Below are 24,697 nucleotides of genomic sequence, written 5' to 3' on the forward strand. Positions count from 1 at the left end.
ACCATCTGTCCTGCATTGGCTGGGTGCAAGGCAAATGACCTACCACCACTGTGCTATCTCTCAGGCCCCTGTGTGGGAAAGAGGGAAGGCTTTGTATTCTAGTTACTATTTCCTTTGAGGTGCAAAAGCTTAGCTTGACGTAGTCCCATCTGTTTATCTCTGCTTCCACTTGTTTGGAGAGTGCTGTTTCCTCCTTAAAGATGCCTTTAGTCTCAATGTCATAGAGTGTTTTACGTATATGCTGTACATGCTAATCTATATACCACATGGTTTTGGGTCTGATATCAAGGTCCTTAATCTATTTAGATTTGATCTTTGTGCATGGTTTTAGATGGAGGTCTGAGTTCACTTTTTGTTTATTTTTGTTTTGGGGTCACACCCGGCAGCGCTCAGGGGTAACTCCTGGCTCTACACTCAGAAATCGCTCCTGGCAGCTCAGGGACCATGTGAGAAGCCGGGATTCGAAACACAGTCCTTCTGCATGCAAGGCAAATGCCCTACTTCCATGCTATCTCTCCGGACCCTTAGTTCACTTTTTTTGCATATGGCTGACCAGTTACCCCAACACCACTTGATGAAGAGGCTTTCCTTGCTCCATTTTGCATTCCTTGCCCCTTTATCAAAGATTAGTTGATTGTATGTTGGGGATTATCTTTTTTCTTTATGTAACTTGATCACTGTCATTTCCCACAGAATGTCACTATCACATCGAAGGAGCCACAAGTGCCATCTGTCACCCTATGAACAGCCAGTGCACATGTCAGGCAGATTGCTGCTGTGACCACTGCCTCCTGGGCTGGTGGGGCTTCCTACACTTCTAGGCATGTGTGTACAATGAGCGTGCTGAAGCATGCCACCCAATGACAGGATCTGCCGGGTCTGCCATGACACACCATGGGCCAGCACTGTGAGAAAGCTGGGGCCTGGCCCACATGCTACTACTGCCCCTACATTGCCTGGATGGTTACCATGGAAACCCCATTCTGGGGTCAGGCCGGCGGTGCCAGTCCTGCCTTTGTCTTGGACCTTTTGGATCTGGCCATTATCAGGGGAGCTCTTGCCACACGGACAGCATGAATGGACACGTTGTGTGCCTCTGTGCACCTGGCTATGCAGATAAGACACTGTTGGCAGTGATAAACCTCTTTGTTCACAGTTTTGTCAGATCCATAAGATAGACTTTGGCCTGTGCCCCTTGTGTCTGGAGCTGTGGCCTAGGCCCATTCTCAAGGAACTCTTGTGCTGGGAGGGGCCAAGTGTGAAGAACTGCAGGCACAGAAGCCCAGAATAGGCCCTGAACATCACTCTGTGTCCTCCATCCTTCTGGTTAGACCCCAGAATTCCTAATTTATTTCCTTCCTTCCTTCCTTCCTTCCTTCCTTCCTTCCTTCCTTCCTTCCTTCCTTCCTTCCTTCCTTCCTTCCTTCCTTCCTTCCTTCCTTCCTTCCCTCCCTCCTTCCTTCCTTCCTTCCTTCCTTCCTTCCTTCCTTCTTCTTCTTCCTTCCTTCCTTCCCTCCTTCCTTCCTTCCTTCCTTCCTTCCTTCCTTCCTTCCTTCCTTCCTTCCTTCCTTCCTTCCTTCCTTCCTTCCTTCCTTCCTTCCTTCCTTCCTTCCTTCCTTCTTCTTCCTTCCTTCCTCCCTCCCTCCCTCCCTTCCTCCCTCCCTCCCTCTCTCCTTCCCTCCCTCCCTTTCTCCCTCCCTCTCTCTTTCTTTCTCTCTGGGCTCAGCGGTTCCTCCTGGCTCTACACTCAGAAATCGCTCCTGGCAGGCTTGGGGGATTATATGGGATGCCGGGACTTGAACCACCATTCTTCTGTATGCAAGGCAAACGCACCACCTCCATGCTATCTCTCCGGCCCCATCACCTTCTCTTTTTGGGAGATCTTCCCTTCCCTAGTAGTGCTATCAACAATACATCCAGGGGCTACCAGCTGTGCTTCAGGAGACCTGTGGTACTGGGGATTGAATTTGAGGGCCTCTACATGCAACAAATGTGCTTTAGTCCTTCAGTGATTTTCCTTGGCCCTTTTCTTTTTTTTTTTTTTTTTTTGGTTTTTGGGCCACACCCTGTGACGCTCAGGGGTTACTCCTGGCTATGCACTCAGAAGTTGCTCCTGGCTTCTTGGGGGACCATATGGGACGCCGGGGGATCGAACCGCGGTCCGTCCTAGGCTAGTGCAGGCAAGGCAGGCACCTTACCTCCAGCGCCACCGCCCGGCTTGGCCCTTTTCTTATCCTATTTTTTTTGGGGGGGGGGGCCACACCCGGCGGTGCTCAGGGCTTACTCTTGGCTGTCTGCTCAGAAATAGCTCCTGGCAGGCATAGGGGACCATATGGGACACCGGGATTCGAACCAACCACCTTAGGTCCTGGATCGGCTGCTTGCAAGGCAAACACCGCTGTGCTATCTCTCCAGGCCCTTCTTATCCTTTTTTGTAGGGACAGCCACAAATGCCATTGCTTAGGCTCTGTGCTCAAGGACTACTGGAATGCTCAGGGGACCATAAGGGATACTGGGGATCAAACCTGGTTTGTCTGCATGCAAAGCAAGCACCCACCCCACTATTCTATAACTCTGACCCCCTTCCACCCTTTTTTTGCAGGGGACAGACCCAATTGTATTCAGATCTTACTCCTGGTGGGCTATATGGGGTGCCAGGGATTGAACCCTGGTTAGGTAGGTGAGAGATAAGTATCCTACTGTTGTAATAATTAAATTAATAAGAGTCCTGGATGGAGGTAGATGATGGTGGATGAATGGTAAGGACTTTCTCGGCCGGGCCAGGCACCTGCACCCCCTTCCAGCTCATGGGTCTGAGGGTTCAGGGTAGCGGTGAGGAAATAATCCACAAGCAGTCAGTAGAAATCAGGAAACAAGTAGCTTTATTAGAGGCCCTAGCCACCATGTGTTGCTTCTAAGCTAAACAGCTTCTCTGCATCTCTGTCTCTCATCTCCTCATCCTGCTTCTTCCAGCTCTGGCTTCTTCTCCTGCCTCTCCCACTGAATCTCCCTCAAACCTCTCAGGCAACCCCATTGTTAGGAGGGTCTCCCTCTCCAAGTGAGATTAGAAGGAAGTTGTGTGTGTGTGTGGGTAACATCTCTGGGTTCTTTGTTGGAAAAAAAAAAAGACAAGCTTTTGTTTTTTTGACTTCTGCCAGCCACAGGCGTGAACCCTAATATTTCCAAAGCAACAGTTTAAAGTGAAAATTAAAATATCAGCCTCTTCCATAAACAGAACTTTTCTGCAAAATACACCTGTAGTTTAAAATTTCTTTCTTTTTTTTGGGGGGTGGGGGTGGGGTTTGAGTCATACCCAGCAGTGCTCAGGAGCTACTGGCTCTACACTCAGGAATCGCCCCCAGCAGGCTCATGGGACCATATGGGACTCCGGGATTCCCTCTGCATGAAAGGCAAACGCCCTACCTCCATGCTACCCCTCCGACCCTGTTTAAAATTTTTTTTCTTTTTTTCTTTTTTTTGGTTTTTGGGCCACACCCGGCATTGCTCAGGGCTTACTCCTCCTGGCTGTCTGCTCAGAAATAGCTCCTGGCAGGCACGGGGGATCATATGGAACACCGGGATTCAAACCAACCACCTTAGGTCCTGGATCGGCTTCTTGCAAGGCAAACGCCGCTGTGCTATCTCTCCGGGCCCCCTGTTTAAAATTTCTTAATGCTTATTTAACCAAGCACTTTTATCTTGAAACATCCCAGTACCTTTCATTAACCTTCCCTAAACAAAATTACGAGAACATTTATACAGAAAATACAGTTTGAAAACAGGCTACTACATTAAAATACACAGTAAAACATCATGCAATTGGAAACATTAACTAGAGAAAACTAATAGGAAATGATCCACAAGCCCCTACCTGTTGTACTATCATTCTGGCCCTCTCACCTTCCATTCTTTGCATGTGCTTTTATTTGCTTAAATCCCTTTGCCAGTCACAAACACTCATATATACTCATCCATATACACTCATACACACACACACACACACACACACACACACACACACACACACACTCATACTCACATACATTTACTCACACCTACCTGTGGGATTACTGGGCTTGATTTAATTCTACCTCACTCAGTATACACCTTGTTATTCATTAGTTGGAAATACTTTTCTTTTTTTTTTTTTTTTTGGTTTTTGGGTCACACCTGGCAGTGCTCAGGGGTTATTCCTGGCTCCAGGCTCAGAAATTGCTCCTGGCAGGCACAGGGGACCATATGGGGCGCCGGGATTGAACCGATGACCTCCTGCATGAAAGGCAAACGCCTTACCTCCATGCTATCTCTCCGGCCCCGGAAATACTTTTCAATGTTGCACCTTGGATTGATGTTGAGACCACCTGGTCCCACCTCCAGGTATGGTCTTTTCCCTCAGATTAAAAACTGGGATTGAGAGGAAGTTGTGCTCTTTTGATTCCAGACCTCCATGAAGCAGGTTGCTTCTTAGGAACGAAGGGCAAACATGGGGGAACTCCTGAAAATTTCGTTCTCCTTCCATGCATACGCGTGTGAATTATTCTCCAGACCATCATTTGCTTCCAGACCCGCGTCTTTCCAGTGTTCTGGTGTTTGAACCTAAGGACTTTATTATTTTGGCTTTGGGGTCACACCTGGCAGTGCTCAGGGATCACTCCTGGCTCTATGCTCAGAAATCGCTCCTGGCAGGCTCGGGGGACCATATGGGATGCCGGGATTTGAACCATCATCCTTTTGCATGCAAGGCAAACGTCTACCTCCATGCTATCTCTCCAGCCCCTGAACCTAAGGACTTTATTCAATATAACCACTCACATGTACCCATATACATTTACATATACTCACCCACACAACACATATACTCACACTCATACATTCACCCAACACATGCTCTCCATCAGTCTCACACTTGTCCTCTCACCCTACCCCCCATTGCTCTCAGTTCTCTTGTCACAACTCCAGGTCTTGGAACCCTGACTCCCTGATCATCTTGCATCCATATTGTCCTGCTATAATTTATGTCTCCCAGGGATGTGGGTGAGCTCCGAGGATCTCACTGAATCCAGCAGAATGGTGCCCTATATAAGTCTCTGTACCCTCTAGTCCTCAATAGATGCAGAGTTATGAAGTAGTGTGTTCCTGCTTCAAAGTAAAAGTGTCTGGATAGTCACAGCACTGAAGAGTGGGGTGCAGGTAGGGGAAAGTCACAATTATGGGGTTCTAAGAATGTTCCATTCTGACCTTTCAATTACTGGATTCAATATTTCATCCTACAACCAAAGGAAAAGACCAATTTTCTTATTTTTTTGTTTGTATTGAGAGCCTCTTCTGATCTATTAGAAATGATATTCTTTTTTTTTTTGGCCACACCCGGCAGTGTTCAGGGGCTACTCCTGGCTGTCTGGCTTGCAAGGCAAACGCCGCTGTGCTATCTCTCCGGGCCCTAGAAATGATATTCTATATTGGGGATTTCCCCCCCACACACACAGTTATGTATTATTTCAAACATATGAGAGCATCATTGGATGTTGGCATTGTGTCACAGATGTGTCTACCTATGTGTCTGGCTACCTGCATCAGCTGCTCTTGAAGGTAGATGGATACAGCAGGTGAAGCTTGATAGAGAAAGGGCCAGGACCCTGGCCAATGCCTGCCAGTCTTCAGGTGCCAACAGTCAGGGGTCAGCAGTCATGGGACTCTTCCTATCCCTATCACTTGGATCACCATATACTTGTCTGGCACCCATATTACTGACCTGAGTCACACAGCTCAGGGAAATATACTTTTGGGCATGAGACACTGTGGGTGCCTGCAGAGAGATGCTAGACCCATTGACCACAGTAAAACCCTGCATTTTGCAGGTTCAGCTTCCTGATGCACATGCAGGGCTGTATCTAGAGCTTGGAGATGAGACAGATTCCCAGGCCCAGACCACCTCAAAACTAAGAACCCTCAGGATCTCAGTTTCCAGTCCCCCCAAATTCCAGAGACTTTCCCCAGAGCTTGGGCTCCATCCTCTCCTGAGAGCAGTTACTGTCATGTCAGCTGGTCCAGGTCTCTAGGGTTCCTCACCTGGGAAAGCTGATAGCTCTGCTACACTCACCTTGTGTGGTAGGGGTGGGGTACAGCCACACTGAGGCTCATACTGTCTTCAAAGTTGGGGTCAGAGCCAACCGGGGTAGTTGGCTGGAATATCTCCTCCCACACTGTTCTGGGAATTCAGGCTCTGTCCATGACAACAAATGTTTGACCACGCTGAGCCCCTCTCCCTGCTGTATCCCCCTCCCATACTTAGAAACCTTGTATACCCTGAGCAGCCTTTTTGTTCTATGGAAACTACGTTTTCCTCTGACCCTTGATTTCCTTCCACCTTAGGTCCAGCTCAGAACTCACAGGTAACCAAGTGTCTGGCTGGCTGGAGGCTCAGTCCATGCTCAGCTTCAGCTGTAGCCTGGTCCAGGGCAGCACAGAAGTGCCCAGACTGGAGCTCCTGGCAGTGACGGCCATGCAGGTGTGGGTGGCACAGGCAAAGGCCCTTGGAATAATACCTGCACTGGTGGGTGTGAGGGACTGTCAGTTCCTCATTCTTTCCTCTTGTCACGTCCCCCAGAATTGCCCAGTACCTGTTGCTGCAGGCACCCCCAAAGTCACAGTCAAAGGTCTGACAGCCAATGCTCAGATGCCAGAACTCAGGCTGTGAGAGGGTAAGGCAAAAATATGTGGCTGGACAAAGAAAGGCAGTAACTGCCTACATGTGAAGGTGAGTGCACACGTAGAACATGAATATTTGTGACTGAAGGCAGGGTGGGTTGGGGCAACACCAGTTACTTCTGCAATGGCTTCATTGGGGTGAATTGAAAGTTTTATTACAGGTTATGTAAAAATTAAGGACTCTACTGTTTTTGAACCCCACCTGGCAGTGCCCAGGGATTACTTCTGGCTCTGCACTCAGAAATATCTCCTGGCAGTCCTGGTGGACCATATGGGATGTTAGGGATTGACATCTGGTCTGTCCTGGATCGGTCACACGCAAGGCAAATACAACTACCGCTGTGCTATTGCCCTGGTCCCAAGGACTCTACTTTTCTTTTCTTTCTTTCTTTTTTTTTTTTTTTGGTTTTTGGGCCACACTCGGCAGTGCTCAGGGGTCACTCCTGGCTGTCTGCTCAGAAATAGCTCCTGGCAGGCACGGGGGACCATATGGGACACCGGGATTCAAACCAACCACCTTTGGTCCTGGATCGGCTGCTTGAAAGGCAAACACCACTGTGCTATCTCTCTGGGCCCAGGACTCTACTTTTCAATTAGGGGCAAGATGGGGAGCATTGTTTCTTGGATTATTCTTCCAAACACCTTTGTTGTGAGAACCTTTATTATTTTTGGTTTTATTTATTTATTTATTTGTTTGTTTGTTTTTGGTCATACCTGGCATCGCTCAGGGGTTACTCCTGGCTCTATGCTCAGAAATCGCTCCTGGCAGGCTCGGGGAACCATATGGGACGCTAGGATTTGAACTGATGACCTTCTGCATGAAAAGCAAACGCCTTACCCTCCATGCTATCTCTCCTGCCCCTTATTTTGGTTTTAGAAGCTCATCCTGGTGGTGCCTGGGAGTTGCTCTCTGGCTGTGCTGGGGAGTGGAATTGGATCATGTGATGCTGGTCAAACCTAGACTTCCTGCATGCAAAACATGTGCAGCAGCTTGTTGAGGTATTTCTGAACCATGTAAAAATTGTAAATCTAGTTATAATACTGGAGTAGGTTATTTTCTTTCCCTTGTCTTCAAAGTTTCCCCATGAAAGCATAAGCTGGCCTCAGTTAGCCAATGTGGCGCTCACCCTAGTGATCAGATCAGGCAGTGGAACCAAACCCATTTTGCCAGATTTGGGTTAGTTCACTGATGACAGTCTTAATTTATAGAAACTCAGAAAAACCAAGGTCAAAGTTTAAACCAGAAGGTGCATCAAGACCTCACCAGACAGGGGCCAGAGAGATTAGCACAGCTGGTAGGGTGTTTGCCCTTGCATGCAGAAGGATAGTGGTTCAAATCCCAGCATCCCATATGGTCCCCAAGCCCGCTGGGGGCGATTTCTGAGCACAGAACCGGGAGTAGCCCCTGAGTGCTGCCGGATGTGACCCAAACCCCGCCCCCCAAAAATTACCATACAATGGCTATAGTCCAGTGACAAAATGGTTACAATAACAGGCACCACTGGAGGGATCACAGGCTTGTGGGCCAGGGACCAGTCCTTGGAAGTTGCATCTGCAAGCTAAGGCATAGGGCTTTCAGGATGCTTGTTGATGGGACATCTGGCAGAATAAAGATAATATGGGAGTAGGGAACCACTCCTAGAGTGACTCATACTGGCATCCCTTTGTTGGAGTGTAGGCCATAGTGACTAGGCTAGCAGGAGTCGCAGCAGTGACTCTAGATAGAACATGGGCTTGCAGTGACACTGCCCAGAGGAGGCCCCAAGTCTCACCTGTGTGAGGATCACACAAACCCCCTCCTAAGGCATCTACAGTGACAGTCATAGGCTAGATCAGGCATCAGAAGGAAGGAGAGTTAGGTCAGAGGTCACCATGGAGTTGAAAGGTCAGCATGGGGATTTGAGATGTGAAGGCTTGTGTCTGCGGTGTGTGGGGAATGGGGATCCTCACAGAGATCTTGGTAGATCTTGATAGAAGGGCCAGCAGAGCAAACAATGTCACTGGGTTGTATCGTGCTGCCAAGATCACGTATGCTTCCACTCACATTATCAGATGCCATATATATATAGGGTGTTGACAAAGTGGCAACTGCAGGCAAGCCCACATTCTGGGCATAACAAGTAAAATTATTACGGAGTGGGCTAATGCAGGGCCAATGTTGCATAGCACCTACTGACACAGATATGGGGATGCCTGGACTCTGCTGCACGCTAGGGTGGCCCTGGTAGTTCTGGCAGTGATCATATTGAGCACCAGCAGTGTAGTGGAGGCAGACACTCAGGCCATGCACCTGGTGGGGAGAAGGGCAAGAAGAGACTGTCCAGCCGTCTTCCAGCCTGCCCACCTTCCAAGCCACAGGAGGTCCTTTCCAGTCCTCAAAATTCCTTCCATGATGGCTGGAGCCGAAGGCTAGGCCTCAGAGGATTGGCATGACATAGGCAGCCTGCCCTAGGGCCACAAGCTCATAGAGGGCATATTAGTAGAAGGGGTGTCCTTTTGAGGCTATCTGGGGCCTGTCCCCAGAATGTGCAGCTTGGAGAAGCTGACCATGGAGGCTAATCACAAGAACTATGGGGATGAGAAGGCACCTCAGACATGCTCCTAGCACCTATGGCCATGGGAGACCCCAGTCCTGTCCTTCTGAGTAGATCATTTTAGGATGACCACAGCCTTTGTATTGCTCCCATCGTCCTATTTCTCCTGAGCTGAGACTAGCACATTCATGGTTGCCTGGATATGCTACTTCTGGTATTTCTAGGTATTTAAATTTTGCTTTCCCCTTAGGACTGAAAGATAGTACAGCCAGGTAATAAGACTCTTGCCTTGTTCACAACTGACTGAGGTTCAATCCCTGGCACCCTACAAGATCCTCTAATCCTGCCAGGAGTGATCCCTGAGTATACAATCAGGAATATAAACCCTGGGTATAGCTGGGTGTGGCCCACAAAAAAAACTAAAACCATTTCCTCCAGTGAAGTAAAAAAATTCCATTTCCAATCACATTTTCCAAATTAGAAATAGATTCATTACCTAGCCAAATGCATAAAATGTTAATCTCGGGCCCCGGTGAGATAGCACAGCGGCGTTTGCCTTGCAAGCAGCCGATCCAGGACCAAAGGTGGTTGGTTCGAATCCCGGTGTCCCATATGGTCCCCCGTGCCTGCCAGGAGCTATGTCTGAGCAGACAGCCAGGAGTAACCCCTGAGCAACGCCGGGTGTGGCCCAAAAACCAAAAAAAAAAAAAAAAAAAAGTTAATCTCTTTCTCACTTTCAGGCCAGAGTGATAGCACAGCAGAAGGGCATTTGCCTTGCACAGGCCAACCCCAGACTCCAGTTTGATTCCTGGCATCCCATATGTCAAGCCTGCCAGGAGTGCCACAGAGTGTGACCCAAAAACCAAAAAAAGAAAAAGCGAGTCAGAGAGAGAGAGAGAGAGAAACGCAGAATGGTCTCACTAATCTATGGGTTTTAAGAAAAATGAAAGACATTCTTGCAATAATAATTTTCAGACACAAGAGAGAAGGGCTGGAAGTTACAGCTCACCTCATGAAGCTCACCACAAACAAGGATGAGTTTAGTTAGAGAAATAACTATGTTTTGAACTGTCCTAATAATGAGAATGTACGAGGGAAATGGAAAGCCTGTCTAGAGTACAGGCGGGGGTTGAGTGGGGAGCAGGGAGATTTGGGACATTGGTGATGGGAATGTTGCACTGGTGATGGTGATGTTCTTTACATGACTGAAACCCAAACACAATCATGTATATAATCAAGGTGTTTAAATAAAATATAAAAAAATAATAAAAAAAAAAAAGAAGAAAGAGATGCCTTGTTTATCTGTTCCCTATTGAGCAGGGCTCAAGTGCCCCTATCAGGCTCAACAGGCATTAAAGAAAATCTTCACATGGATGAAGAGGTAAGATCATGATTTCTCTCTTACCGCTCTAATTAGCCCTCATTAGCAATCTGATAGTTTTCCCTTTTCTTTCTTTTTGAACCACAATTGGTGGAGTTAGGAGTTACTCCTACTCCTCCTGGTTTTGTGCTCAAAAATCACGCCTGGCAGGCTCAGGACCTTGTGGGATGCCAAGGATCGAATCCAGGTCAGCTGTGTGCAAGGCAAGCGCTCTACCTGCTGTACTATTGCTCTAGTAATATATGTAGGAGCACATGCGTGTAGTCACTCAGCATTAAAACAACTTAACAGCCAAGTTGGGATGCTGGGAAACACTCCAGCTCTGTGCTATCGCTCCAGCCCTTCTTATAGTTTCCCACTGGTATCTCTCCTGATCATAAGGGGTAATAATAGCAGAATTCAGGCACCTGGGCTCTGAGTGAATAGCTACTAGAAACTTCAGTAAGGTGAGCGGAAACCAGAGAAAAAGCTACACTGGGGTCTGTCCTACTCTGGCCCTCATTTGCTGAGGTTCTAGATCACTGGGCTTTGTATGTTCTTGTGTTGTTGGTTTTTTCTTTGGGGCGGTGTGTTGGGTCACACCGTTCAGGCCCCTGGTTCTTGTTTTTTTTTTTTTGGGGGGGGGTCACACCTGGCAGCGCTCAGGGGTTACTCCTGGCCCTACGCTCAGAAATCGCTTCTGACAGGCTCGGGGGACCATATGGGATGCCGCCATTTGAACCACTGTCCTTCTGCATGAAAGGCAAACGTACTACCTCCATACTATCTCTCCGGCCCAGGAGTGATTTCTGAGCGTAGAGCCAGAAGTAACCCGAGTGTCAAACAGGTACGCCCCCTCTCCCCAAAACAGAACGTTGACTTGGGTCCTCTTCAAAACAGTCGGATAATGTAATTTTGAGCTACCTGTTTCATCTCAGGTCCCCCAACTCCCTTCCTCTGGGCCTGACCGCAAATTGCTTTCTGTGGCAGGTTCAATATGAGTAATGCTGGTCACAGATGAGATCTTTGCCCTCTGTGGCTGGCCAGGCGGCAGAAGGGATCTCAGGAAAGAGGCCTGAGCAGCTGTGGGCAAATTTCGGTATACATGCTAGGAATGACCATGTTCACCAAATGCTCGAGGAATGGGTGGAAAGTCTGAGGACAGCATGGGAACATCTGTAGGTCACCCAGGGTGAACAAGTTGGTGGTGTGGCAGGTAGAAACCAACCCTGGTGTAGGACTCTGGGTTACCTTGAATGTTATGAATTGAATCAAGTGAAAGGTATACTCTTTTTTTTTTTTGGGGGGGGGGGTTTTGGGCCACACCCGGTGACGCTCAGGGTTACTCCTGGCTATGCACTCAGAAGTTGCTCCTGGCTGGGGGACCATATGGGACACGCGGGGATCGAACCGCAAGTCCTATCCAAGGCTAGCGCAGGCAAGGCAGGCACCTTACCTCTAGTGCCACCGCCCGCCCCGAAAGGTATACTCTCGAGGTCCAGCTGGACGATGGCATTCTCAACACCTGGACCCACAAAGGGACGAGGTCCTGCCCCTGAGCCTACAGAATGATGACACACTGGCACTCTCACTACTCTCGCTTGCCACCAGGTCTTGTTGCTATTCCAGCCATTCTGGAAAATCACTCAATGTCATGGCTTCCCTTAGTCACAGAAGCAATTTTTTTGGGGGGGTTCACACTTGGTGGATCTCAGGGGTTACTCCTGGAAGGAACGGGGGACCATATGGGATGCTGGGATTCGAACCACTGTTCCTCCTGAATTGGGTGCACACAAGGCAAATGCCCTACCGCTGTGCTATCTCTCCAGCCCCCTTAGAAGCAATTCTTAAGTCTTGGGGAAAGGCCCAAGAAATTGAGCAAAAGATACACAGGTAGTCTCAGCAATGAGCTCAAACCCCTGTCCAGGAAAACCCAGAAACCTTCAATGTCTTCTCCATCTGTAGGACACTGACAATACAGTGGAGCTCAGGGAGGGCCATGGAGGACATAGGAGGAAAAGGTTAAAAGTCTGGCTATGGCCAATAATCAGATTGCCACTAGGCGGGTTGCAGCTGCTGCTATTGCAGCGGTGTTGAGGAACGTTCAGGACTTCCCAGACAACTGTTAAGGGAGCTACCCAAGAAAGGGAAGTCATCAGAGTAGAGATCCCAGAAATAAGCCCCATCATCACATCCCAACATACCAAGAGGCCTAGGTTTCAACTTTTTGACTGGTTCTTGGTGAAAATGTCAACTCCTCACCCATCTATGGCAGTAACAGCAGAACTGACAGGAAGGGCCTAATTCAGCTGGGGGTCCTGAATGGAAACAGGACTCCAACCTGGGAAAGAAGATGTAGAGTGGGCTTCTCTTCCCAGTGGGCTAATCTGAAGGAGCTGGGTGTGACCCTCAGGTAATCTTCCATAGTCACATGATAAATGAAAGCAGGATTAGGAGGGACAGGACTTTGTAGCCTCAGTGCTGCTGACAGCCAGGGGGACTCAGAACTGAAGGAAGTCCTACACCCAGGGGTTTCAGTAACAGTAACCTGAAGCAGATGGGGAGGAGCACCAGAAAGCAAGCAGAACATCTCAACTTGACTCCCAATATCAAAGCAGCTGGAGCTAGTGGGCCAGGGTTCAGACTAACAAGACAGAGAAAATGATTCCCATTCAAATGAAGTGTCAATCCCTATCCCTAAAAGCCGCTAGAGGTCTAAGGGTCCCTGGGAATATAACCCCACTCCCTGCCAGCATTCAAAAATAATGGTCAGTCAGCTAAGGATTGGAATGTGGGTGGAGGAAACTAGTCCTTGTTTAGGGTTTAGGGACCACCCTCCTCTCTGGGAGGACAAAGTGAGGTTGACCCTGGGACTAGACAGCACGTGGAAAACCAGTAAAAAGAACTACAGATATTCTCCTGGCTTAATTGCTTGGATGCTTCTCCCACCCAAGAAGAAAAATTCTTTAGCCAATGAGGGCAACTGAAGCTGAATACCTGGAGGACCCCGTTTTTTGCTATTATTCTTTTTAAAAATAGGGATGGGGGCTGGAGAGGTGGCACAGGCAGTAGGGCCTTGTAAACAGCCTTGCACACACTCACCTAGATGAACCGCAGGTTCAATCCCCCCGACGTCTCAATATGGTCCCCCAAGTCAGGGGCGATTTCTCAGCACATAGCCAGGAGTAACCAACCCCTGAGCGTCACATGTTTGTGGACCCAAAACCAAAAAAAAAGGGGGGGGGGGGAATAGGCCTAGAGTGACAGCACAGTAGTATAATATATGGTCCCCCAGCTTGCACAAGAAGAGATTTCTGAGCGCAAAGTCAGGAGTAACCCTTAAGTACTGTGAGGTGTGGCCCAAAACTCAAACAAACAAAAAAATAAAACTAAAAAAGGGGCCGGAAGCAGTGGCACAAGTGGTAGGGCAATTTGCCTTGAGCACATAACCTAGAGGGGACTGTGGTTCTATCCCCTGGTATTCCATATAGTCCCTGGAGTGATTTCTGAGTGCATTGCCAGGAGTAGCCCCTGAGCGTCATCAGGTGTTGCCCAAAAACCAAAAATAAAATAAAATAAAATAAGGGACAATGTGTGTGTGTGTGTGTGTGTGTGTGTGTGTGTGTGTGTGTGTAAAACCACGCTTTATAGCAGGCATATTATTTCTCCCTAATTCTCTGAAATCGACCTCCAAACTCTTGCACTAAGCAAGTAGGGTAAGACTAGTCACTCTCCTGGAAGGAGTGCAGGGGAGAGGCTGAAGTACTTCAGCCAGTTTAGGCCCAACCCAACCTCAGACAAGCCGAGGCAAAGCCCCATGGTTTCAGCCAGAACAGGCTAGGAGACAAGGCCAGTCTGTTTGCTCTGCCCCTAGGAAATAGCACCAGGAACTCCCTTTGCTTTGACCTAAAAAACGTGCTGGCAGCAAGGTTCCCCACAGACCATCTATTGTCCTTCCACATTGTCTATCAGGATAATAAAAGCTGCAAGGGATGGGAAGCGTAGACGACATTGGCTCTTGCCCCATCATCTCAGCCAGATACACATCTCCATAGACTGGTTGCTGACCCTTTTCATAGAATCCTTTCACCCACAGAGATGACCTGCTCAGGCCCAAGAGCACACTCAGGCAGCCTGTTCCTGCTGCCATTCCCTACATGCTCATGAATACGCACACAAGCACCTCCCCTAGAGGGTGGGCAAAAAGACTGGCCAGTGGAAAGGTATAAAACGTGATAGACGGAACAGTGAACATACAACTTGAAGAGTAACAAGTCACAGTGCATCGCGCCATGAGAAAGCCCCTCCCGCCCACCCACCCAGCCCCATATCCTCCAGTCCCTGAAAGGAGGCTGGTGGCTGCCAGGGCCCTGGTGAGGCACCTGAAGTCCTTGGGTTGTGGAATCCACACAGTGCCACTGGCCAGACAGTTGGGCTCAGTTTCCCCAAACCTTGCTTTGTGAAGGAACCAGGGTGGATGCTGAGTACGGCAGCAATGGCTGGAGCTGGATTACAGGGGAGAGGTTCACGCAGAGGATCCGCTGAGCCTGCTGCCGCACCTCATCATCCGAGGACTGCCTGTCCACCTTGATGGGCCGGAATTTCAGCAGTTTTGCTATTCCAGGCCCTGGCCTTGCCTTAGGGGATCGGGGCCCTCGCCGTGTTCTCTTCCTGGGAGGAAGATCCTTTGTTTCCTCAGCTCTTTTCCTTTTCAGTCCCAAAGTCTCGGGGCTGCCTTTCTGACCTCTCCTGGCAGTCCTGGCCTGAAGAGACCCCTCTGGCCTGCCCCTGCCTTTCCCCCTGGGTTGGGTCCGCACCATCTTGGCCTTGGCCTGCACTGTCTTGGCTTTGGCCCTGGCCCGCATTGCCTTAGCCTGAGCCTGCATTGCCTTGGCCCTGGCCTTGATCCGGGCTGCTTTGGCCTTGGCCCCGATCCTGATTATCTTGGCCTTGGCCTTGATTTGTGCCGCCTTGGCTTTTGCTCGGGCCTTGGCAGCTTTAGCCTGTGTTCGAGCCACCTTGGCCTGGGAATGGGCAGTTTTGGCCGGTGTTTGAGCTTCCCTGGTCTGGGCAGTTTTGGTGCTCAGGGCAGAGTCACCTTTCACTTGCTGGCCGCCAAGGGACTTAGTGGTTTTGTGGATCTTGTTTTGAGGTCCAGTGCCTTGTCTGGACCTGGGACCACTCAGAGTCAGACACTTGGGACCCTTGCTTGTGGCTTTTCTAAGAGCTTTGGGTTGGGAGTTCTCTGGCCTCTTCCCTGGACCTTTTCTCAACTTGAGGGGAGATCCTGCAAGTGAGAGTTTCAATGACTGTGCCTTGTGTTTGGCACCCAAGCAGGGCATGGGAGTCTTGAGTGGAACAAGAGCCTCAAGGACAACAGAGAGCCGCATGGCAGGGTAGACACCTGGATAGAGGTGAGCAGGGAAGCCCACTGCTGCACCCCGGGCATGACTGGCACTTGACTGCTTCAGGGAGCTCAGTAACAAGTTGGTAGTAGCATGCTTGGTAAGGGCTGGAGTGGATGTTTTGGAAAGCCTGCCAGACAGAGGCATGGGTAGCAGTGTGGCCCGACCTGCAGGCAGCCGCATGGTAGTCTGAGGAGCACTGACTGGATGTGAGGTGGTGGTTGGGGTTGGGGCACGCGCTTGCAGCTTTGTTTGGCTTGGGGGGTTAGCTGTGCATGAACTGTAGCCATAGACATCACCACTGCGCAGAATAGTCGGTTGGAAGCCATCTTCTCGCAGGCCCTGCAGGAAGGCAACAAGCTGGGCCTCTGTGGCATTCAGATCCTGGCTCATGGGGTTAAAAACAAGCAGTGCCTCTTCCAAGGCTTTCTTCCCTGCTGTGGAGATCCGTGACCAGGAGTGCACAGCTTTCTCCTCCACATGCTGCGCCACCACGCTCATGGCATTAGGCACTGCAGACTGCACTGGGAATCCACAAACCAGCGCTTAGCACCTTCAAAGCAAGAGGAAAAGGGAGGATAAGAATGACACTGAGAAAAGGGACAACCAAGACCTGTACCCACCATGGTAATAGCCACTAACACAGAAGGGAATGACTAGCATGTACTATTCCCTGAGACAAAGCTGGTCTTCTGACCTACCATAGAAGTGTCAAGGTAGGGGCCGGAATGGTAGCACAGCAGTAGGACCTTTGCCTTGCAAGTGGCTGACCTTGGACGAACACAGGTTCAGTCCCTGGCATCCCATATGGTCCCAAGACTGCCAGCAGTGATTTTTGATAGCAGAGCCAGGTGTGGCCAAAACAAACAAAAAGTGTCAAGGTGATGACTGAAAAAGGTGTCAACAGTCTGTATGGGTCAGAGGCTGCTACTTTTATTGGATGGGGGTGAGGAGAGTGTGTTTATTATGGTCACGAGCAGTGTTCAAGTCTATGCAATCCCAGGGATCAAATCCAGGTCCCTGCCTGAAAAGCTTCATAGTCTATTGTGCTATCTCTTTAATACTAAAAAGCTGCCTTCTTCAGCATTCATAACCCATAATCTCATCAGAGTGTCCACCCTACTATTGGGTTCCTGGGAATAAAAACAGGATGCCTTTAATTTTTTTTGTGTCACACCCTGTGTTGTTCAGGGTGACTCCTGACTCTACACTAAGGAATCACTCCTGGTGGTGTTCAGGGTACTATATAGGATGTTGAGGATTGAAAGTGGGTTGACCATATACAAAGCAAGTGTCCTAACCTCTGTGCCACCTCTCTGGCCCTCACAATCTCTGTATTTTCTGAAGCACCACCACACCTAGACTTATACTCAGTCCTGCAACACTGGCCTCAAGCTGACCTATACAGAAGGCAAGGCAGAGACACCTCCAAAGTCCTTGGAAATGCACACTAGCATCAAGTTCAATCAATGGGCCTGGGGTTGACTTTTCTTTTTTTTGCTCATATCCAGCTGTGCTCTCAGGGGTTACTCCTAGCTCTGTGCTCAGAAATAGCTTCTGGCAGACTCAGGGGACCATATGGGATGCCAGGATTTGAACCACAGTCATTATTGGCTGCTTGCAAAGCAAACGCCCTACCGCTCTCTAGCCCCAAGGGAAGGATTTTGAGAGAGATAGCACCTAGCTAGAACAAGTGATGAGTAGGGAAAGACCAAATAGAAATATAAGCAGAAAAGAGGCTCCCAGGTAACAGATCCCAAATGAGAGTGAGACATACTTGTGGATGGAGTTTGGGGGTCAGGGCTAGGATATCTGGTTGAAAACAGGGCAACATTAACCTTGAAGTTCTCCAGCCTTGGTTGGAGAATCTAGACTTCCAACTCAACGTCCATCTCCATCTCCCACCCACAGGGGTTATTATCAAGTCTACCAGAAACTCTGCTTTCAGAGTTTCCAAAGATGATCCAATTTCTAATACTAATCAAGGACACAACCCCTAGGGGGAAAAGCCAGACTTTCCTTCAACAGAAACTAAAAGATGATGAGCAGCAGATACTAATGACCCATCTCTAAGCAATCAGTCTGGAGATTATGCAAGTCTAGGGTCTAAAAGTGGATGCGAAAGGCCCCAAGAAGAATGGTTAATGAGGTGGACATTAAGAGATTTGAGTTATACTAACTAGAGTTTGGTGAACCATAGACATAGTACAGTCCAGACAAATGTTTAAAGAACATCCAAATTGGGGGCCAGAGCAATAGTACAGCGGGTAGGTTGTTTGCCTTGCACATGGCTAACCAAGGTTTTATACCTAGGATCCTATATGGTCCCGGGAGTCCACTAGGAGTAATTCCTGAGCACCTGGGGGGGGGGGGGGCGGCAAAAAACAAACAAACAAACAACCCAACAAAACAAATAGTCCCAGGCTTCCCTAAAAAGGCTATGGCCCTCAATCATAAAAAAAATATAATGTCCCAGGAGTAACCTCTGAGCATCAAATGGGTGTGGCCCAAAAACAACAAAAAACCCAAAAATATAGTGTCCCACCCAGCAAAAAAAAAAAGGTACCCAGAGGCAGCTCCAGCTGCACTGGAGCATTCAAAGATCAGCTGGGATTAGGTAGGTCCCCAGGGCATGGAACCTCCTTTCTAAGGTTTCCTCCCACAGCCCAAAAGGAGCAAACCAAGTCTTTAGAATCCTCAGGAGGAGGAAGCGCTTTGGGGCTCTTTGGAAACATTCTTGGATCCTCAGGTGTGTCAGGCATGGTCCTTCTCCAGGGGCCATTCAGCCTGCACACATGATCCTTGCTTACAGTTGGCTTCCCCTCGTGTTTCCCCACTTTTATTCCTTTTAATTCCCCCAAAAGCACCAGCAGCCAAGGGTTATAAAGTAAAGCTCCCAGAAGACTGTGAGCTGTAACCTAGGAAGGGGGCCTATTTTCCCCCTTAGGCACAGATCTTGGGGTGGGGTGGGTTTTGAGTTTGAGCCGGGGGAATTATTAATGCTTCCAGTTAGCTCTGCACCCCTGGGAAGAAGGATCTAAGTTTTCCAACAGACTTCCCCCAAAACAACTATTTGGGGGTTTGGGGGGTTGGTAGAAGTTGATGAAAAAAGAGGGGAGACCCCCAAAAAAGAGGCCCCATCTAGGCAGACTTCCCCCAAACAACTATTTGGGAGGAATAAGGGGGTTGGTAGTTGATAAAAGGAGAAACCCAAAAAAAGAGAGGCCCCATCTAAGCAGACTTCCCCAAAACAACTATTTGGGGGGGTTGGGGGGCTGGTAGAAGTTGATCAAAAAAAGAGAGGGGAGACCTCAAAAAAAAGAGGGGCCCCATCTAGGCAGACTTCCCCAAAACAACTATTTGGGGAGGGTGGTAGAAGTTGATCCAAAAAAAAAAAAAAGAGGGGAGACGCCCCAAAAAAGAGAGGCCCCATCTAGGCAGAGTTCCCCAAAACAACAATTTGGGGGGAGAGATGGGAGGGCTGGTAGAAGTTGATCCAAAAAAAAAAGAGGGGAGACCCCCAAAAAAGAGGCCCCATCTAGGCAGAGTTCCCCAAAACAACAATTTGGGGGGAGAGATGGGGGGGCTGGTAGAAGTTGATCCAAAAAGTGGGGAGACCCCCCCCAAAAGAGAGGCCCCATCTAGGCAGGCAGGCAGGCAGGCACGCGCTCTCTCGGGCTGGGAGAACGCACCCCTGAAGTCGGGTCTCGGGGTGCCAGTGGGGGGCTCGGAGGCGCGAGGCCGGTGTGCAACCGAGGGTGGGGTCTCGGGGTGCAGGATGGGGGTGGGGCTGGGGTCCGGCCGGGGGGCGGCAGGCGCGGGCTCGGGCGGGGCGGGGCGGCCGCCGGGCCCATCTCCACGCCGGCCTGCCGCCGGCCGGACAGCCCAGTCCCTCCACGGCGCGCGGCTAGGCCCACGGCCCCAACCTACCGGCGCCGCCGCCGCGGGGACCCAGGACGCGCCTCTGCGCCGCCTCCGCCGCTCCAACATGGCCGCCCGCTGCGCGCCGGAAGTGCCTTGCACTTCCGCTTCCGGCTCGACCTTTGACCCTGGGCTTCCCCCCCCCCACACACACCTACACACACTAACTACACTAGTCTAGGGCAGGGCAGGTGGGTGCCATGGAGAGGTCCCTGGAGGTGGTGGCCACTTGGGTGGGCTCTTGAGTCCAGCTCTGCAGGGAAAGGGAGAGAGACTCTCAAGTAATTCTCAGGCCCAATGGAAGCAGAACAAAGTCGACCAGGTGGATAGCACCTGACTAGGAACAATAGGTTCAGGGCCCGCTGACTGACATTTTCATTGAGGCAGGCTTGGTAGTAACAGGATATTTGGGAGTGGATCCTAAGGAGTTCCCTGCCAAGGTCCAAAGCTATTTTCTACCTGTCGCCTCTGAGGGAGTTTGTTTCCACAGGGACACTAGAGAACAAGGAGGAGTGCCCCAACTTGGGTTTTGGGAAAGGGGCCTCCTAATAAGGATATAGGCCATTGCTATCTTCCGGAGATTGGGATCCAATGCACGAAACGGCTGGCAGATGTATACATGGACAGAAGTTGAACATATCGAATCTGAGAGTCCTAGCAAATTAGTGTGGGCTCAAATGCACTTGTCTACGAAAGTATACCTGGTATGATCTGAAGACCGCCTAACTAGCTTCTACTTCACAATGGCAGGAAGTCTTGTCTCCAAATTTAAATCTGCTCAGAATTCCTGCCCTTTCACTCAGGAGACTGCAATCTCAGTCTTTCCATATATACCCCAAAGGCAGTAACGGGGTCCTTGTTATAGTGTCAACTCCCCAACCACCACCATATGATGAAAAGACACCAGTCAATATTAACTAGAGGGGTCAGAATTGTCTCCACAATACTTACCAACGGCTCTTAACTCCAGACAGGGAATTCTGAATTACTTCCTATGGATGAACTGTAGGGGCATATGCACTCAGGTCAAATCCCACTGCCACAATTATTTTTTGAGGGGCCACACCCAGCAGTGCTCAAGGATTACTCCTGTCTCTGTGATCAGGAATTACTCCTGGGGGGGCTCAAAGTATTATATTTGATGCTGGGATCAAACCCCAGTCGGTCACATGCAAGACAAATGCCCTACCCACTGTACTATTGCTCCAGCCCCTTCTGCCACAATTCTTGAACTCTGACATGTCCAATGGTATCAAGTATGGTAGGTTTCTAGGGATAAATGAGAGCCCATGGCCAATCACAGGAGGGTGGATAGATAATTTCTCCATGGATCTCTGACTGTTTTGGACTTCCCTACGTATATGGTGGATACTCCTGTGGAAGATAAATATCCATCCTACTATACCCTCGGTCTCATCTATTCTCACCTAGTGCTACAGAGCTTTTCAGGGCTTCAACACTGGAGTATTCAGTGCCTTTAAACATAGCCTTCTTGCAGAAAAAATAAGCAATTCTTATTTTTATTTGTTTTTGTTGTTTTGGGCTACACCCAGTGACAATCAGGGGTTACTCCTGGCTATGTGCTCAGAAATTGCCCTGGTTAAAAAAAAGAAAAAAAGAAAAAAATTACCCCTGGCTTGTGGGATTATATGGGACACCAGAGGATCAAACCGCAGTTTGTCCTAGGTTAGCGCATGCAAGGCAAATGTCCTACCGCCTGAACCACCGCTCTGGCCCCCAAAAAGCAATTCTAGTGCTCCTCTGTATCAGTGCTTCTAGTCCATTGTCCAGGATAAGGAAAGGAATAAGGATAAGAGCTGCTGACTTAGCAGTGCACTTTAGAAGTACCACTTTAGCATTTAATGGGAAATTAAATGTCAGTCCCCAATTGTTTCAATAGGGTAATATCACAGCAGTATCACTACTGTATCCTGTCTCTGTCCCATTTAGAGTTGAGAATTAGTTACTCATTCTCAGGATTAAACCAGCCTATTTGGGGCCGGAGAGATAGCATGAAGGTAAAGTGTTTGCCTTGCATGCAGAAGGACAGTGGTTCGAATCCTGGCATCCCAGATGGTCCCCTGTGCCTTCCAGGAGCAATTTCTAAGCATAGAGCCAGGAGTAACCCCTGAGCACTGCCGTGTGTGACCCCCCCCCCAAAAAAAAAAACCAGCCTATTTTTTAATTTTACAAAGTAAACAGAGTATACAAAGATGGTGGTAGCTGAGGTATGTCCCTTGAAAGGGGATCCCTTTCTAGTGTTGTTCAGAAATCAGTGGTAAATGGAGGATCAAGAAAAGTGAATCCATTGTGGTGTGTTCCTTTCAGACATTAAAAAATGGGAGAACTAGCGAAGGGTGGGAATAAAGCTCATGAGGTAGTTAGATGCTTAACTGAATAAAGGGTGGATTCCTTCTGTTTGTATGGCTTTTGTTTGCTTTAGGGCTAACAACCCAGTGGTTACTTAGGGTTACTCTTTGGCCTTGCACTCATGAACTATTTTCTCTGAAGATGCTCTTGGGACCATTATGGATGCCTGGGGATTGAATCCCAGTCTATCACATATGTAAGTCAAATGCCCCTTCCCACTGTTCTATTGATCCATTCTACAGGGTGATTCTTCTTTATCTAGAGTTCTCATTATGCCCCATGATAGCACTTGCTGAGAGCACTCACAGGGAGAAAGTCTAATTTGAACCTGGAAATTGGTGGATTCTAACCTTATAGGCATAATTGACAATTAGATAGGAGCAGAATATGTGGGGAAAGAACAAAATCATCCCAGATACTAGAATCTTCATCTTCACTGGAAATCTATATAGCCCTGAATAAATGGAGCCTAGGCTGTCACATTGATCTGGACAGAGAGATCTGGTGCATATCTAGACATGAGTAAACCAGTGACTCAAGAAAAGTCAGTGCTGAATCTTGAGAAGTCACTTCCTGGGAAAGGAAAGGAAGCATAGTCTCTATAAGACTCAGAAGCAAGTCTTAGAGCAGGAGAAAGCCAAGATCACAGGGATAAAGCTTCAAAAAGGCTGGAGAGGGCCTTGTATACAGCCGATCCTGGTTCCATTCTAACCACCACATATGGTCCTCTGAGCATCACCAGAAGGTAACTTAAGGACCAGAGCCAGGATGACATAAGCCCCTTCTTTGCTTGGTATTTCCCCCAAACAACAACAACAAAATTATAGTTGAGGGGGCCGGAGAGAGAGCATGGAGAGGTAAGGTGTTTGCATTGCATGCAGAAGGACGGTGGTTTGAATCCCGGCAATCCCATATGGTTCCCCCAAGCCTGCAGGGAGCGGATTTCCTTGCAATAGAGCAAGGAGTAATCCCTGAGCACTGCTGGGTGTGACCCAAAAATCAAAAATAAAAAATTTAGTTGAGATAAAGATCCCATAGGACTCTCCTAATTTTAGCTCCATAGTGATCCCTATGGTTACTTGCATTTTGGGGGCAGTGGAGCAGCAAATATAAGGTGGTAGAGATCAGGGCAATTTGAGATTGTGAGAGCAGATGGTTTCAAGTATTTGGCAAGAGCAATAACACATGCCTTGCACATGGCCCACCCAGAGGTTATCAGATCACTGGTATCCTATATGTCCCCCAGCCTGCCAGGAGTGGTTTCTGCCGCTTAGAGCCAAGAGTAACCCCCTGTATGCCACAAAAAACTTAACCAAAAAAAAGGAGTTTGATGAGTGAAGGAGGAAAGACTGGAGGAATTTGGAGTCCTGGAAGGTATCTAAAGGGGGGGTTGAAAGAGAGAAGGGAATACTGAGGAAGGTGATCAGTTCTGCAGATCTCTGTGAATTCCCCATAAAAGTTGGTACCATGCCCAAAGTTAGGAGAGGCGAAGTGGCATGGGAGGGTGGAAGCAAGCCTCCAAGTCAGTATCTGCGACTGGTCTTCACACTATTTCCATGGAGGTCAACTAACTCCAATTGCCAGTCCTTAAGAGGGATTGAGATTTTCTGATTATGCCAGAAGATTCTGCCCCCCTTCCAGGGAACCTAGTAATCAGGCTAGGGAATCACTATCCCTAAACAGCTCTCAACCTGTACTGGATGGAGATTTAAAAATGAGCATCCTTGCTCTGTGGGAGCTGAGTTGGACTGGTCATAGTATGAGACCTGAGTTCTACACTGGCTCCCTAGAATCCCCAAAACACAGTGGTAAATGATTTGATGATATCATTATTGATACTGATGATCTCAATCTCCTCATTATTGTCTTCTTCCCCTGGTTCCTGGCCACATCTCTGCTGGTGTTCCCACCACCTCTCCAGCACTGACCAGAGGTACCTGATTCTTTGTCCTTGGAGGTCTTAGGGTCTCTGGCTCTAACTCATCCCCTGTTCTGAGAAACCCCACTCCTGTCTCTCCTCCTCCCGACCCCCTAACAAAAACAAAACTCCCTATCCTACCCTATGGGAGGACCTGAGACTCCCATTGTCTGCACCAACACCTCCACCACCATCACCACCACTTCCTAGCCTCAGTGTGCCTCGTGGGACCAATTCTGAGCCCAGTTCTGTGCCAGGAGAAGAGCGCCTCAGCCTGGGGTGGTGTGTTTGGGGGTACATGAGGGGGTGCCATTACCCGAGACCCAGGCCACCACGCCCCAAGTGGCCTCCAGAGGGCGCCGCCGTGAAGCCTGTGTTGGATTCCTGAGGGCTCCCTGGACGAGGGATGAGCTGGAGCTTTTGTGTCTCGGGTTCTGCGGGTTCTCTCCTTCGCAGCCCGGGGCTCCCGGCGGGGCTGTCC

General features: G+C 49.1%; 1 protein-coding gene across 1 annotated transcript; it reads right to left on the reverse strand.

Annotated features, from left to right (window-relative positions):
- Positions 1–14,963: 14,963 nt before the first annotated feature.
- CCDC71 (coiled-coil domain containing 71) lies at positions 14,964–19,999 on the reverse strand. Its single transcript, XM_049777366.1, has 2 exons — positions 19,938–19,999; positions 14,964–16,560 (listed from the first exon to the last, which is right to left on the reverse strand). The coding sequence occupies exon 2, from the start codon at positions 16,506–16,508 to the stop codon at positions 15,039–15,041; it is 1,470 nt and encodes a 489-aa protein (XP_049633323.1). The 5' UTR covers positions 16,509–16,560; positions 19,938–19,999; the 3' UTR covers positions 14,964–15,038.
- Between the last annotated feature and the right edge of the window lie 4,698 nt (positions 20,000–24,697).

This window comes from Suncus etruscus, chromosome 7 (genome assembly GCF_024139225.1).
Source record: "Suncus etruscus isolate mSunEtr1 chromosome 7, mSunEtr1.pri.cur, whole genome shotgun sequence".
Lineage (NCBI taxonomy): Eukaryota > Metazoa > Chordata > Mammalia > Eulipotyphla > Soricidae > Suncus > Suncus etruscus.

Excerpts from the sequence above, each read along its gene's own strand:
- CCDC71 (XM_049777366.1), bottom strand. The coding sequence starts at position 16,508 with ATGAGCGTGGTGGCGCAGCATGTGGAGGAGAAAGCTGTGCACTCCTGG.